Raw genomic sequence first — 17,481 nt, forward strand, 5'->3', positions numbered from 1 at the left:
AAGTGGTTGCTTTTTATACTTTTATACTATATAGCTGTTGATTGAAAGATCAGATTGGCTCGCTCCTCCCTAACTTATGTTTAGGAACTCAATTTTATCACTGATTTTATTTTTTATGGCCAAATCACAATCATGGTGATATTCAAAACAACAGCACGCTTTTATGTGATATTGCTTATATAAATTTAAATGATGTTAAAACTATTATAAACATATTCCGATTTGGAACATTTCTGCATGCTGTTATTCAGTGTGATCATTTCTTAAAATTTGTATTTTAGCCCTAATTTTTCAACCCTTCCCTCAGACAAGGAGTTTGATCAACTTTTAGTCTTCCATGTACCGACAAAGAAACATTTTATTCCCTTTTTTACAGTCCTGCTTTCTCTCTGTTTTGCTCTTAAATTTTTCTCTTTCGTTCCCCCCTATGGCTCCCCCTCTCCTCACTCCTCATTCCCCCATCGGACTGAAACCACTTCCTCTCTGCCACGTCAACAGCCTCCCTCTGAACTGCTTTTCCTGAAAAAAAAAATCACAGAATCCCTATCTCTCTCTCTGACTATCTCTTTTGTGTTCATTACTCTCTCACACACTCTCTTTCTGACCCCCAAATCATATTTTACATGGACTATGTCTTTTGTTGCTTATTTCTACAGGAATTCAGCTGACCCATGAGCAAACAAGTACAATGCACTTTCTTACATTATAAATCCTACAAATGTAATACTGCAAACTAAATTGCACTTATTTTATTACATAAATATGTTGCAACTCTGCTGGGTTTGACATGAAAAATGGAATGTGTGATTAAGTTGCGACTTTGCAACAAACTCAGGAAAAAGTCGGAGTAATTTTAGGGTATGAACACTGTATGCTTATGTGTGGTTCTGACCAACATATGAATGCTTTTTGGGACAACATTGTTGAAAATGTCTTGCTAGAATCACTCTAGAAGAGAAACCAGGGATCTCAAAATCTATTTTTAAAGCTTAGGTACTTTTTAAAGCTGAAGTACTTGACACACCATGTTAAAATCCAGTACTTATAGCTCTAAATGCTGGAAAACAAACGTGATGCTATGACCAATGACATCAGTCTGATTCAACAATTAATATTTTTGACTGAATGCACAAGCATGACTGAACATTGTTGAGTCATAAAAAAATAAATTGATGTGTGTTGTACAACAAACAATATATCCAAACTAATCTGAAGTAACTTCACAATGTATTTTAATTAACTTCATTTTGGGGCTTTTCTAAGCAAATTTTGTGATTAATTTGATCATACTTTTAATTGATTGGCAGCCCTAAATTAACATATAAAACAATTGTGGATAACTTGCAATGATCAGTACCAAACAGAAACAATTTACATAACACACACTAAAAACAACAGAGCTCATATTTGTTCTCATTCTTTCCAATCACCCCGAGCAGGAATTTGCACTGGCCTACATATCACATCCACACACATTATTATGTCTACTCTGTGTTCATAATGTTATATGTAACTGTGGAATAGTAAACAGATTATCTCTCTTTCTGATGCACACACAATAATATTGGGATAGCAGGCATGTACAATATACACAGGCCTTGATTTGAGGAAATAATTGCATCAATAATGGTATTTCACTGTGTAATTGTGCATATTATCTTGCAGAAGTAACCTGCATGCCTTTGACATCAGCAGTCCAGGGGATCTTATCAAGGACATTACTGTGCAAATTGATTCCAGCAGTTGAAAATATGTGCTTCCCATAATGTAATGGTAAAGCAGCATCTCTTACATGAGGTTCTCTCATATTGTGTAAGTTAGCTTACGCTATGGGAAAGATTAATCTTTTCGAGATATTGAAGCCAAATAATTATCCTTAATTTTTCTATTCATTGTCAACGCAGTGCAGCAGCTAGCAGACCAAGAGCAGGCTGTCTAGCGTGCTCATAGGCTGCCCTGTGGGAACTGCAGCAGCCTACCACTGAGCCTGACGTGACGTCACATCCAATAAAGGGCGCTCGCCCCTTTACAGCATCTAACACAATCTCATCCCAAGACGTCATACAACTGATGCTTTTGACCATACGTCAACATCCGCCGTTTTAGGGAATCCTGGGGCGTCATCCAACTGACACTTTACCTTTAACGTCAGTTAGGTGACAGGGTAGGTTTAGGTCTGGGGTAGGGTTAGGATTAGATAACGCCATCTAACCGACGTTTAAGGGTACTTTAAAATAGCGGATGTTGACGTATGGTCAAAAGCGTCAGTTGTATGACGTCTTGGGATGAGAGCATCATAGCCCGCCAGTATGGGTCTGGTTTAGCGTATATAAGCAGGGCTCAGACAGAGGCTGTTTCTCTGATTTTCAACTCTTCAGCAAAGCCCTTCGCATCGCTGGATCCGAGAGAAGCCGTGTCGCCGCCTGAGGAAGCGAAAAGCCAGCCTAGGACAGTGCCGAAGAAGCGGGTCACCACTGCCTTCAGCCATCCGTGCGAGCTACACTATCTGGCGTCGTATCCTTTTAAGCTCTGTTGTGTTCGACACTGCAACACCACGTCTATCTAAAAGAGCAGCGAGATGTCTTTTTAAAGATGCCTCGCACTTCCTGTGGCTCACGATTACTAATAAACACTCAGGTGATTGGGCATTGCATTCGAATGTAAGTCTCTTGCCCGCTCCCGAGCGCTCTCGGTTACTAATAAACGCTTCGCCCAGGGCGCCGCTCGCGCATCACAAAGTGATCAAAGAACATCTCCCCATTCCCAGCAATCGGAATGTCACACATGAAACATCATGCCACAGCTGTCAGCAAGCCGCCGTATCCAAGCACCGAGGGCGCCCGCGCCGCACCTGAACCTCCGGTTCGGTTTCTCTGCCCCACCCAGTGTGGCGATCAGAAAAATCAACCAACTAGGAAAATCCTCGCAAACGTTCGCCCGAAGAAACAGAGCCTGTCCAGCTGGATAGTGGACGCTATTGCTGCTGCTTACGCGTCAAAAGATCTGCAGTGCCCTTTGGGCATCAGGGCTCATTCCACTAGAGGCATGGCCTCATCGTGGGTATGGTCCAGCGGAATTTCTATTCATGACATGGCGACAGGATGGGCCACTCCATCTACATGTGTGAAACTTTATAACCTGGAAGTTCCTGCCTTACAGGCTAAACTTTTGTCAGTCTAATAGTGTGGATGATCTGCCCGCAGGCTACTATCACGTATTCTGGTTGAGCCGCACTATAATGTCAGACCGGCTATGCTGCTCTGCATTTCCCATGGGGTGATTATGCATGTGTCGGCCCACTTTGCTAGCCCCTATTTTTCCACTTATCTTGTTCCCTGACTCGGGGACTCATGGATTGGATGCTTGGCGCACACTGCATTGACAAAGGGTTCCCGTAGGATAAGCTAACTAACGCAATACGAGACAACCTCTCGTCAGAGTACATGTCGGGTACTTAACATAACCTCGGATCTCTCTAGAAGAGGGAACGAGTATTGCGTGACCTGCCGTGCTCGCGCCACAAGCGACATTCGCTTCAGTTGATGAAAACCAGAGAAACAGCCTCCAAGCCCTGCTAATATAAGCTAAGCCACGCCCATACTGGTGGGCTATGACCAGGTTCAGTGGTAGGCTGCTGCAGTTCCCGCAAGGCAGCGAGCACGCTAGACAACATGCTCTAGGTCTGATAGCTGCTGCACTGCGTTGACAATGAATACAAAAATTAAGGATAATTTTTTGGCTTCAATATCTCGAAAAGATTAATCTTTCCCATAGCATTAGCTAACTTATGCAAAATGTGTTCCCTCTTCTAGAGAGAACAGAGGTTACGTTAGGTAACCGATACATTATCCTGAGAAAACACTTTTCATTAGACATGCAGGACAACATACTGCTAGGTCATCCTGAAAAGGTTGTCAGACTTTCAGAATAATGGTAGTATAACAATAACCAGTAAGGTTCAGGATAATTAAACTAAGCTAAAACAGATAGAAATCATTATCAGATACAATCTAACTTATGCAAACACACAAGGAAGCTGCTAATGTTGAATGTGGGTTATTCTGGAACTGCCCTCAAACCAACATGATACAAAAATACCAAATAAAATAGCCTTACAAACCCTAGGTCAACTGCCAAATCTAAGTACAACAGCACAACCTAGTGTACAAAGAGTAAGACCAACTCTGTATATTCTCAACTCAAGTTCAAACTCATGTGTAGGTAAAACAATATGTAGATTGCTTTACACTCTTAAAAATAAAAAAAAATATTCAAAATGGTCCCATGGAAAACATAAATGGACCCTTTCATTGCACAAACAGGGTTTTTTTTTTAATGCATTACTGTGAGAGAGAGAGAACCTTTTGAAACTTTTTATTTTTACAAGTGTAGAATATTTTATATTTTTCTGTTAAATAAATCTGCTTATTACATGCCATAGAAGGTAAAATATAATCACAGTAGCCATTATCAGAGGAAGAAAACTGTACAGAAATTACAGTTATAGAGTAGTATAGGAAATAATCATTATTGAGATCATAGAGATGGTTGGCATTTAAATGTTCTTTTTTTAAATCCCTAAGAAATTAATTAAAAAAAGACGGGGTTTTTTATATATATATATATATATATATATTTCCAGAAAGTTGTATATGCTTCAATGACAAAGTCAGTGCACATATAGAACTGAGCGGTCATTAACAAAAATGATTCAAATGTGTAATGTGATAATTCCTCTTCCCAAATTGAGGTCACAATGTGAATCCTCACCACTTAATCAAAATTACACACTTGCTGTTCCAGAGGATTCCTGACCAATGAGTATGTTGTTGTGGTGACCACACTTCTTCCCACGACTAAAGCCACCAGAACTAAATACATGATGAGAATTGTGCTGCATCTGGCTGAGTACAAGACATTTGGAAATATGCAGTGTTCATGAATTCAACATTTTAATGTACAGTAGGAAATATGAACCGCCCTGGTAAATACTTCTATAACCTGGCATGAAAATTTGACTAATGATTAAACTTGATAAGCTATTATATTGGTCTAATATTGAATAATAAATATGTATTTGTTTGTTTGTTTTTATTGTTGGTTGTTGTGAGATACAACTCTTAATCGTCCATTTTTATTTATTTATTTATTTTTTTAGTATGGGCACCACCATATGACTAAACACAATATACAACCATCAGTTGACAAACTTCCAGGAAACGCAACAAAAAACTTTCATAGCTTAAGCACTTAGTGCATTTTCAGTACATTACATTCAGGTATGGCGTGTAAAACAAGATAATTACCTAATGATAAGAAAGGTCGGTATCGATACAGCAGTGAGTTTCGTAGCCACACCCAAGGGGCGTGTCATGTGTGACGACGATTCCTGTTTACATGCTTTTGGGCGTCACTGGCAGCATGGTGACTCAGAAACAGAAGGCTGATGTGGCTCGGTATTGCAATGAGGATTTTTTAACAACTGGATAATTTAAATAACCACAAGGACAAACAGGGTAAGACAAGACAGACGCATATTTATTATATAACCAGCAATTCCCATCCACAAATCACACTCATCCACTGTAACAGAGAACCAAAGTCAGATTTGTCAGTGCTTTTTTTCCGTCATTTGTAGAGTCGTTTGAGAGTCAATGCTTAATCTATGTATGGGATTATTTGCTATTTCTTTCTGTTTCCACGTGGATATAATGTACTCACCTTCACGTTGTTTGAAACTTCTTGTATGATTTTCTTTTTTCCGTGGACCGTAAAACCCAAAAAAATATGTTAAGAGGAACCGCCGACAGCCGTAGTCACCATTCAGTTTTGTAGCTTTTCCATACAATTAAATGGTGACTAAGACTGTCATTTTGTCTGGCATCTCCTTTTGTGTTCATTCATTGTTTGGTGAAGTGTCCATTTTAGAACAATTTGATGTTATTTATTTTTAAAGGTTATCTTTGGTTGTGCCTCTGGGACAGGTTTAGTTTCATAGTCTGTCAAAGTCAAGATAGACTCACGCGCACCCGGTACATCGGACACCGGAGCCACAGCTCGGAAACTGGAATCAGTGAGTGGCCAGTGGCCACGCTCAAAACGCGACTTTAATCAAGTTTAATTGGCTTTTTAATTTTGAAGATATCAAATGTCTACTAGGCTAAGTAACTTAAATGACGCCACTCGTGAGTTTCGCGGTCAGACGCAATCCTTTGTGTCTTTTGGCGCCTCTAGCGTCCGTAGTTAGTGCATCAACTTTCAAGATTTATTTGGGTGGGGATGATAAAAAATAGTTTATGTTTGCATTTTAAACTATTAAATGAGTCTCAATGAATGCTACCCACTTGTTGTCTGCCTTTCTTTCACTATCTAACCCAATTTTTTATTTTATTTTTTTTCTGTAATTTGTTTGTACACTTTAAACGTTTTGTTGACCTAATTTATTGTTCTGCAAAATTAACCTACAAAGGCATATGTCATGAATATTAAATCGTTTATCCAGAAGTCAATTAACATTTTTTTTTTTAAGTTTGTTGTTAGGAGCTCGAAATTAACTTTTGACATTTAATTTATTATCTTCATTCTGCTGCTGTCAGTTCCAGAATGTTGTTGGTTCTAATCCCCATAGATTCTATAATAATATTTTATTTTATTTAAAAAAAAACTGCTGATGTGAGATAAAACTCATCCAAATGCCTCTGGATTTGGTAACAAGAAGTTGTTTGTTCATGCAGTGTTGTGCAAGAGGATGAAGCTTCCCTGAATCAATAATTGCTCTTGGTACCGAGTGGCGGTATTCTTGTGTGTGTTTGTGTGTGTTCACACACACCCAATGACTGTAATCATTTTAATGTGGCGGTTTTAGTTGAGTATTATTTAGTTAAGTTGTTCCACTGAATGTCGTGATGTTTTTTTAGTCATTCTAGTTCCAGGACTTTCATGTGACAGTCTGTCATTAAGGCTCAACAGATCAGTAAAGTCTACTACCAAGACAGTAAACATGTACAAACAGTACATACCTGTCAAACGCATTACATGCTAAAGGGATAGGGCACCGAAAAATAACAATTCTTTCATCATCATCTATAGCATAGATAGGAATGTTGGCTTATTTGTAGCTCATCCTGTTGAGCCAGTAGGTCTAACAAAGGATCTAGGCCTACATGTGTTATGTAAATTCAGCATGTTTAGGAACATCGGTATAATCAGATCTTGTCTGTGTACAAATTGCAAGTCCTTTGGCTTGATGACAGGTGTAAACATTTGAACTCAAATTAAGACATCATCTCCGTAAACTCAAGATCTTAAGTTCCTTGTAGTTGTCTAAATGAGTATTTATTGAGATCATACAAGTGAAGAAACTAGTTCACAATGTTATTTAAGTCAGCAAGCACCAGTCATGAGGTTTGATCATTTAGATTTAATTCAGCCTAGCACACTGATCAAATTTTAGACATTCATTGAACTGATTACATTGGTTACACACAGTGATAAGATAGTGTCCTTTGTGTGTTTGTTAGAAACTCTGCACTTTAGCACTCAAGCTCCAGAATCAGCAGAATTTTGCATTGAAGATTGCATGAATGATACAATTACTACTGATTGTACACAGACCTTTGGATTCGGAGAGAGAAGTTAAAGATGTTCCGCTGTAGAGAGTGACTCAATGAGACCAGGGGTGTAAAAAGTGACTGTCTGCTTAGTCAACCCCACAAAATCTGTCATCATTTACTGTTTAAAACCTGTATGAATGACTTTCTTCTTATGAGGGTGAGTAAAAAATGACTGAATCTATCCCTTTAAGGAACCTCTGTGTAGTTAGGTTCGTTTTTGGCGTTTACATCACAAACAGAAAGACAGATTGCAAAAGAATGGAAAAGAAAGCAGGGAACATAAGACACTTCAAAATAAAAAGTGGAACCAGCTTAAAGGCGGGGCTATTTGTTCCAAAAATATTATTATTATATAATTATTATGCTGGTTGAAAGTCCTCACATCCTGATAGCAATCACTAAGTTTAGTGACTATTTATTTATATGTATGTATATACATCGTCTGTGTAAGGCGTAAAACCATAAAATGTTCGTCTATTGCATTCAGTCCGATACGATCTCCTACCGGCCTGCACCATGTTCACATAGACATCACACGTCATCAGCACGTCTCATGCTATGCAGAGTTAGACAGATACAGACACTGAGCAACACAACCGAAATCTCAGCCACCTTTTACAGTTCCTCCGGTACCAAAACATCGAGCTTATGCTGCGTTAACGCCATGACCACTGTAATTTGGGAGAGATGGAAACCCATGACATTACAGTATGTGCTTATGTGCTTTGACTCATGAGGTAGTTTAACGCCATCTTTCGTGATGCTTTTGAAAGCTTTTTCTCGTCCCTGCTGTTCGAGTTCATGTGTTTTGAAGGAAGTGTGGCATTTGAAGCGCTCTGAAGGAAGTTATGCTTTCAAAGTTAGCTTGCTATTGTTAGACTCTATGAAAATTGCCCACCCTACCTTTAACTTTCATGCAACACTAAGAACATAATGTCTGTCTCTGCAGGTATGCCGGGCTCCAGGTACGTTGGTGTGGAGAGTTGGAGCAGTAAGCAGGTTGCTGGCTGGCTTAGAGAACAGGGATTTCGTGAATATGTGGATCTCTTGTGCTCTAAGCACCGTTTGGATGGTGCCAGCCTGCTGTGTCTTACTGAGACTGACCTGCGGTCTCCTCCGCTGGAGCTTAAGGTGCTGGGTGATATCAAGAGATTGATGCTGGCTATGCGGAGGCTACAGAGACAACACACAGTCCTCGTGGATTCAGGGTCAGAGGTCAGTGCGTTGTCTCCCATACACACTGGCGGAACAGGCCGTGCTGTCTCTAATGGCTTCACAAAGCGAGAGTCAGGAGACCACCAACACTATAATGGGGCGGTCACTACAGTTGGTAGTGAACACACTTACTCAAACGGGAAGCGTAAGCAGTATTGTGGTCGGTTTGACCCGGAGTACTGGAAGACCACCCTCAGTGCTCTCTATGCCATGCTGGTGTGCGGAGTGACATCATTTGTCATGGTGCTAGTGCATGAAAGAGTTCCTGATATGAGGACGTACCCGCCACTTCCAGACATATTTCTAGACAGGTGAGTTATATATGGATGTATATGAGGTGGATGTATTTTTGGGATAAGTGTGTTATATTGCTCCATATATTTTAATTGCATTTATTTAAACCTCTTTTCCAAAATGTATTTCTATTAGGCAGTTCATGGCAGTGAATCAAACATTATTTAATCAAAATAAACATATAATGTTATTTAAAGATGTATGCAGTATATCTAATATAACTGTTACTATGCAATGATATAACTGTTCAGTACTTGGATAATGTACTGTATAAAATAATTGAGGATATTTTTAAATATTAATTTCTTAGGGATAGAATGGAAAACGATTCTGTATTTTATTTTACTGTTACTTCTTTTTTATTTTGAATGTGCTTAGCAACAGTGGGCAAAATTATGATTCCTCTGATCAAGACAAAAAAAATCGGAATTTTCATTTTAATCTGTGTTTATGATCAGTATCTTGTTTTAAAATTTGAGTGTTAACATCAAGAATTATGACTCTGTGTGTCAGTGTTCCCAGAATTCCCTGGGCCTTCGCCATGGCTGAAGCATGTGCAGTGGTGCTGGGCTCCATATTAGTGCTGGTCTTGTTGATGCACAAACATAGGTAAACGCACAGAAAATACCAACCAGCACTTAGTTTACTGTGGTCTGACAACTGTTGCATATTGTGTAAATATAATCTTCTCAGAGACAACACTCTTCTTTTCAGAAATTAGCTGGTACTTATGAAAATACTTCATTACTATATGACAATCTCTTGTAAATGTTATTTTCATGTTTGATACTCATTAAACAGAGAGGCTTTTTGTAGATGTAAGTTGATGGGTCAAATCGATTCATATTTTTAAAAAATCTTTTTTTTCTTCCCATTATAAATAATTTTGATGTTTAACAATCTTTGTTGCACACTGCACAGTGACTATTCGGTTAGAGAAAGGGTTTGCCTTTGCAATTTTGTTTATGTTGATGCACTTTAAAGCTGCAGTCCTAAGATTTTTTGGGGTTAAAAATGATCCAAAATACATATTTGAGAAAATACGTAACCAGACAGTGTTAAACTATCCGCTTGCCTTAGCTCGATTCAAAGCGGTAAGCTTGTAATAATGTTTTTAATTCCAGTGGTACTGGTGGATTTCCGTGGGAGATTCAAGCATGTCTTTGCATCATTACGTCACATCATTACGTATAATTAAACTTAGCAATTTGATGGCGGATCCAGAAAGGTTCAAACAACAATCGTCAATAACAACTAGAGACTCACCCGCTGTAAAATGTAAATATACTTTGTTCGGATTTTGGAGTGGCAACAGAAAAAAAAGAGACTTCAACCGGACCCATGCGAAATTAAAGGATACATAAAGGAAGGATATTACATGTAGTCAGGCAATGCTTGCTTACGTTGTTAACATTAACAATTTGAAAACAAAGTATAATTTGCATGGTTTTACATGATAACTTATTAGCAATTGTTAGATTTAATCAGCGTGATTTACTGCAATGTCAGAATCAGAACAAAAGTGGATGTTTCGTACTAGTTTTCATAGTTCCAAAAAGAATTATCTGTGATTCTGAATGCCAGTGATGATTCATCACGCCACCGACGTGATGATTGACAGCCTCACACTCTCCTCAAACACTGTGCTCATCCGCGCTGTGTCGTGTCGAGGGTTTTGAAGTACAACTCACGTAAAGTTGATAATTCCGCGAATGACTGCAATTGCAGATTTCGAACAGAGATGGCGACAAATAGGAAAAACGCTGGACTGCAAAATGCAAATATATATATATTTACAGTTGGAATCGTAAATCGAGTTTTTTATTCAAATCTATGTAGACTATAGTGTTTGGTTGATGCGTTTACAGTTACATTGAAGAGTTTGTTTTGTTTTTTCATTGTGGTAAAACAGTGAATTTTATATTATTGTTATTTTGCTTGTTTTGAACCCCTGATTTTTTTTAAATTCCCATCTAACTGTATCTTCTGTCATTGTGTGTTTGCGTGATAGGTCCATTCTGTTTCGCAGACTGTGTAATTTGATGGGCACTGTATTCTTGCTCCGCTGTGTCACCATGTTTGTTACTTCACTGTCTGTACCTGGTCATCACCTACAGTGTTCAGGCAAGGTGAGAAACATGCATGTATAGGATTTATTTTTGAAGGTGCATTTGGGATGGGCAATGACGTAAGACTTTTACTGTAGGTAGTCCCCGCAATATTTATTGGAAACAAGACAAATGCCACACAATGTTAATCTTGTTTCTCTCATTGGACAGAATTAAAGTTGAAATATATCATATATGTAATTTAATATGTAACATAATAAATGCACAAATTAAGGAGATTCATAGTCCGGCGTCTACATGATTGTGGTGTTCTGTTCTTGGGTGTAATAACGAACACAGCAGTCATTTTGATGTTCCTAAATCTGAACCGCTGAAGACGCAGTGGCTGAGATTTTTTGTTTTTGAAGGGAATATTCCCCACGATCAACATCAATGCTTTCAAGTTTGCGCGAATCATTTCTCACCAGACTGCTTTATAAACGAGGGTCATTATGAGCTGGTTTTGCTAAGAAGCTGCTCCTGAAAAAAGAATCAGTACCAACTATTAGTGTCCCTGCTGCAACTCCAGAAGTAGCGAGTGTAAAGTTGTATTAATCTTTATATTAATCTTTGCAAATCACGAAAAAAAGTTGTTCATGACTATTAACTGTAACATAAATCTGTCAACGAACTAACCTATACATCAGTATAAAAACTGTAAAAAAAAACTCTGGTTCAAAACCGGTTGATACGGTCTCTGATACCTCAGAGACTCCCGCTGCCATTCCTTCTCCAAAATATACCCCCAATTGTTTTCAAGGCAACACTCCATGTGAGGGGTTAGATAAGCTCATTATCATTTAAAGCCATATGCACTGAAACGGCATGCTGAAAACAGAGTTGTTTTTGACCAGGTAAAATTAGTGTTTTCTAATAATACTAATGAGAATTTTTAATAAAAGTATATTACAAAGTTTTCATTTATACCCTAAAGATTCAAATTAACAAAATTGGCATTATATGACCCCTTTAAATATATATATATATATATATATATATATAAACTAAAAACTAAAATTACTCTGTTACCTCTATCTTTTTATTTCACTATTTGTATCTCTCTTACACACTTCAGCTGACCATCATAATGTGTGTTTTGCAGGTGTACGGTGATACATGGACAAAAGTGCAGCGTGCACTGGACATCTGGAGTGGGCTTGGCATGTCTTTAACCGGGGTTCATACATGTGGCGATTACATGTTCAGCGGACACACTGTTGTTCTCACCATGCTCAACTTTTTTGTCACCGAATGTGAGTGTAAACAAAAAGTGTAGAGAGTTTTACTTATTTTTAAATAGATAGCACTTTTATCAGCTGTGATTCAGTGGTGTGGTCAACATATTTTTGTGAATTTGTTTTAGACACGCCACGTAACTGGAACTTCATCCACACCATGTCTTGGGTCCTAAACTTATTTGGAATCTTCTTCATCTTAGCGGCTCATGAACATTACTCTATCGACGTCTTCATCGCATTCTACATTACCACCAGACTGTTCCTGTACTACCACACGCTAGCAAACACGCAGGCCTACCAGCACAGCCGTCGAGCACGGATCTGGTTCCCTCTCTTCTCTTTCTTTGAGTGCAACGTGACCGGACCGGTTCCAAATGAGTATAGCTGGCCTTTCTCCAAACCCTCCTTCATGAGGATACTTCTAGGGTAGGCCATCTGTGTTTGTCTTGCTCTGACTTTGGCTTCACAGTCTTCAAATTTGGATTTTTGGGGGAATTATTTATTATTGTATTTGTTTTGTTTTGTTTAATATCTTGAAACTGCTATTTGTAATGCTTTATTCTCTCTAAATCAGAATGTCGTTTTGAATTTTAACTTTATCTTCTTATAATTTCTGCCTGTATACAAACTAAAAAGCACATCTCAAAATGCTTTTTTTAATACCTCATTATGCAGAATCATATTTTCCATTATCTGGTGAAGCAGGTTTGAGTTCTTACAATTGCAGATTTATCTTTCTCTAACCATTGGACACATAGTATTTCAGCTCCTGAACACTAACAGTATGTTTAACTGAGGAAAAGTGCTAATATACATTCAGTCTTTATTAAATAATGATGCCTCGTGCTGCCTATGCTACGTCCTTATGGGGCAAATTGAAGTCTTACAGCCACAGAGATATAATTCTTATATTTTTTGACACTTTTATTAATATGTGACCATTGTATATAGATAGTTTACAATTTTTATGTGATTCTGGGAATAGATTGCTAGTATGAAATGTTTTGCCAATATCTGCATCAAAGACACATTCAGCACTTTTATATGGACTTGAAGTACATTGTAAAAAAAAAAAAAAGGGGGAGAGCATTTTGTATTTGTATGTTTGTGTATTTTTGAATGTAACAAAAAATTCTTGTACTGTTTTCGTATTTGTTGTTTTATTTAAATGTAACTTGAATTCTGTCTTATCAGTTGGGGTACCAGGTAGAGGATACTTACTGGAATAATAAAAGTTTACAGATTCACTAAACACTCATATATATGCGTTTTTAATACACCAAATTAGCAGCATGACAAATGTCCAGTGTGTTGTATATTAGCTTATTATGACTGTTACTATTTATACAGTTAGGTGTGATGTATAAAGTAGCTTAGGATATACAGCACTGTTTGACGAGAGATTAAAGGATTTAACTGTCCAACGTGTGATCTAGATTACATTTTGTTTTTCAATCAGACAGACTAGTATACTACTGTACATATTAAAGTGAACTAAAAGAGAAAGCAATTTCAACATTTTTCATTTTAGTGCCAGGAATCATGCATTAAATATTCCATTTTGTTTAACAAGTAGTGTCACTATCAAGATTTCGATCACAAGGACTGTTAGAAACTTTAAAAAAAAAAAACAATAAACATGTGATCAACCAGACAACATTTGAATCATTGTTGATGATGGTAAATAAACCAAGAAAAATCACATGAATCACATATTATATCACTAACCCTTACATATTAATGAATAGGAATGATATGATATTACAAATGTGAACTTATAGTTATTCATATACATTTTAAAGGGATACTCCACTTTTTTTGGAAATAGTCTCATTCCAAAAAAAGTGGAGTATCCCTTTAAGTAGGATTTATGTGAAACAAATGTTATATATTTGCTTTAATTTTAACACTTAATATGTAAATTACTTAAAGATAATAACACTGTTGCCTTGTTTAACTCAGTTCAGTCTGATCTGAAATGTGTGCAATCAAAATGTAACTTGTTTTTAAAAAGAACTAAATATTTTTAAGTGTATATTTACTAATAAAATTATTTTTGTGGTGAAGTAAATACTACAGAAAAAAAGTAATTTACATGAAAAGGTTAGTTCAAAAAACCAAGTATATTCTAGTACTCAATTCAAGCGTGTAGAAATGAAAGCGTAAATATTAACATTATATTACTCAACTTTTCTGAAACTGGTGTTCCCATTATGCACTGGGCCTTGAGTAATTAAGGAGGTTGATTTTTTTGTTCACTGTTTTCCTACTGTATTTACACTGTTTTATCGTGAGTATTTTGTTGTTATGATTAGTAAATTCCCATTTTGTGACATTTGGAGTTTATTTTGTACTCAAAATGACACATTCAAACACAAAAACGATTCATCAAATGTTACCATCATTGTATTTTGTCTACCAAGATTTGAGGTCTCTGGTCTCTGCGTTCACACATTATTTACAAGATGAGTATTCTATTTATTACTAATTTATAAGATTATTCTTTAAGGGGTCAATGTTAAATTGTTTGAGCAAAGTGTTTTGCAAAGGAAACTTCAGTTAAACATGTTTTGCTCTATCTTTTACTACTAAGTTCATTTATGTATTTTTTTGTTACTTTCACTTAATTAAGGTAAGTAGACTTTACTTCATTTCATATGTGAAATTTACTTTAAAAATATGCGTGTGAAATTTACTTTAAAAATATTTGTGCAAAAACTTACTAAAGAAAAATGAATTAACTTGTTTAATTGTTTTTCAGTGTTGGCTGAACACTGTTGATTCAGTAGAGGGATCAAGAGGCTCTTTATTATTTATGTTTTATGCAGTTGTGATTAATGCTAACACATAAAAAATGAAGTGACATGATCAAACAGTATTAATTAATTCCTCTAGAGAAATTACCTTACCTTCCCATCATCTGGGAAAACCAGTTCCTATTTATTAATGTGACAAACTTGTCATTTTTGATTTATCACAGATATGGTAGGCTACGATATAAAAAGGTGTGAGGTTTTCTAATCAGCCACTAACTGCCCTCATCAGCACCTGCTTTGGCTGGATATTGCAAACATTCACAACATGGTACAGTATGATTCAGCCTTTTAAAAGTCTTTACAACAACCAAATACAACTTTTAGAATCTCTGTCTTATTTTACAATCGGGCAGTGTCTGTAATTAATAATTAGCCTTCTCAAAAATTAACATTGGTATTTCATTGGTGGAACATTAAATTTAATATTCTCTTTTTTTATTAGCATCATGTCTTGACATGTTTAACTGCCCAGTACTTCTCATCTTCTCAGGTGTGTTTGTTGAGAGTGTACGTTCTCCTCTTCGTGGTGGTCTGCTGTAGTGCCGAGTGCTACATTCAGAAACCTAAAGTGGATTTGTTATCCCCCGAAGACATAAACCATCCACAAGGTGACTACATGTGTTCAAATACATACATACATATATAAATACAAATAAGTACATGTGGCGGGTGGTCACCACTTTTGAATAGGAAACAATATAGCCTAAGATATAGCCTAAAGTCTAAACTCGTCAAAACTCGGCGAATCTCAACAAGCGCATCGGTGAGAGAACACTCACTGCACATCGCATTTTTGACATTATTTAGGCCTACTGCTTTCAATCGTAATGCAACGGATAAATCAAGCCTTTAAATAACAGAGTTATTGGGCTGTTTGTTGCCACATATAGCTACAATAAAAGATCCTGCACAACGACAGGAAATTATTTATTTTTTCGGCTGAGGACGAATTATAGCTACGCACACACACGCCTATGACATCACACTCTGCGCATTAGTGTTAACATATAAATAGTCCTATTACTTTTTAAATAGCCCACTTAAAGTGTTTATTACAAATACATTACTAAATGCCTAAAATGAATAGCTAAAAATAAATAAATAAATAAATGATATATGATATAAATGAAATAATAAATGAGTTACATTTACATCAAAGCACTTCCCGTGCCCTTGGTTTAAAGAATTTTTTTCTATGTTTCTGCTATAAGTTATATTAAATATATATTTACTTTGAATGTTTAACATTAAACAGTATTTTATTACTATTTTATTGAATAAATGTAGGCCTATTTAGCTATCAATTTATAGCCTAAAAGGCCATTAGCCTGTTATAGAGATGTTTGGGTTGTAATCTCACCATCTAAGTGTCCTGTTTTAAATTATGGTTATCAATTATTATTTGCATACAGCTTTTCTATGGTACTGTGCATGATTGTTTATTTAGGTTGTGTCGACTCAGAGGGAGTAGCTCATGACTTCAACTCTGAGTGGCAGAATGAGTGTTACAACTGTCTCTGTACACAGTTTGGCATTCAATGCTGTAACAAGTAAGTTTTGCAGTAGTTGGCCATTATTTAGTCCTTTCATAAACCTTCTGTTTTCAGTAATAATACAAAGCTTATACATGGCATTGTGTGTGTGTGTGTAGGATCCCAACAGCAATAGAACTCCCTGATGAATGCAAGATGGTTGTTGATAAAACAACCTGCTCTTTCACCCTCGTACTTGTTTCAGACCACAGCAAACCATGCGAACTTGCCTAACACAACTGGAAGCAAACGCACATCTATGGAATAAGTCTTGTATTGGGTGAAAAGCCTTACAAATGATAAAAAAGGCTTAACTGTATAATCTGATATACAATAAAAATGATTTATCTGGCTTTCTCTGGATTTGAATCCATTGTAAATGTGCAGTAGGCTATTGTTCACAAATAATCTTTTGATGCAAATTTGCAAATATTATCTGCTGGTTGGAATGAATGTTACACATTACTGCATTTTTTTCTGATTCTCTGTTAATTTAAAAGTCAATGCGACATTTTTTTGTTTTCATGTTTTGTAACAGCAAGGAGTATGCATATGAATTATTATTGTATGGCTAAATAACTAAATAACCATAATTGGTTACACTTTATTTGAAGGTGTTTTGACTTAGTTAATGTAAAACATCAAGTTCCAGGAAATTTCTTTTT

General features: G+C 36.7%; 2 protein-coding genes across 2 annotated transcripts; both read left to right on the forward strand.

Annotated features, from left to right (window-relative positions):
• Positions 1-5,363: 5,363 nt before the first annotated feature.
• On the forward strand, positions 5,364-13,720 carry samd8a (sterile alpha motif domain containing 8a). The gene is made up of 6 exons (XM_039670362.2): positions 5,364-5,516; positions 8,563-9,139; positions 9,636-9,731; positions 11,134-11,251; positions 12,333-12,483; positions 12,594-13,720. Exons 2-6 carry the CDS (start codon positions 8,565-8,567, stop codon positions 12,896-12,898), a joined length of 1,245 nt encoding a protein of 414 aa, XP_039526296.2. The 5' UTR covers positions 5,364-5,516; positions 8,563-8,564; the 3' UTR covers positions 12,899-13,720.
• Positions 13,138-17,122, forward strand: msmb (microseminoprotein beta). The gene is made up of 4 exons (XM_039683028.2): positions 13,138-13,173; positions 15,775-15,892; positions 16,732-16,834; positions 16,936-17,122. Exons 1-4 carry the CDS (start codon positions 13,138-13,140, stop codon positions 17,048-17,050), a joined length of 372 nt encoding a protein of 123 aa, XP_039538962.2. The 3' UTR covers positions 17,051-17,122.
• The last annotated feature ends 359 nt before the right edge of the window (positions 17,123-17,481 follow it).

Source organism: Pimephales promelas, chromosome 15, assembly GCF_988280905.1.
Source record: "Pimephales promelas chromosome 15, fPimPro1.hap1.1, whole genome shotgun sequence".
In the NCBI taxonomy this organism is placed as follows: Eukaryota; Metazoa; Chordata; class Actinopteri; order Cypriniformes; family Leuciscidae; genus Pimephales; species Pimephales promelas.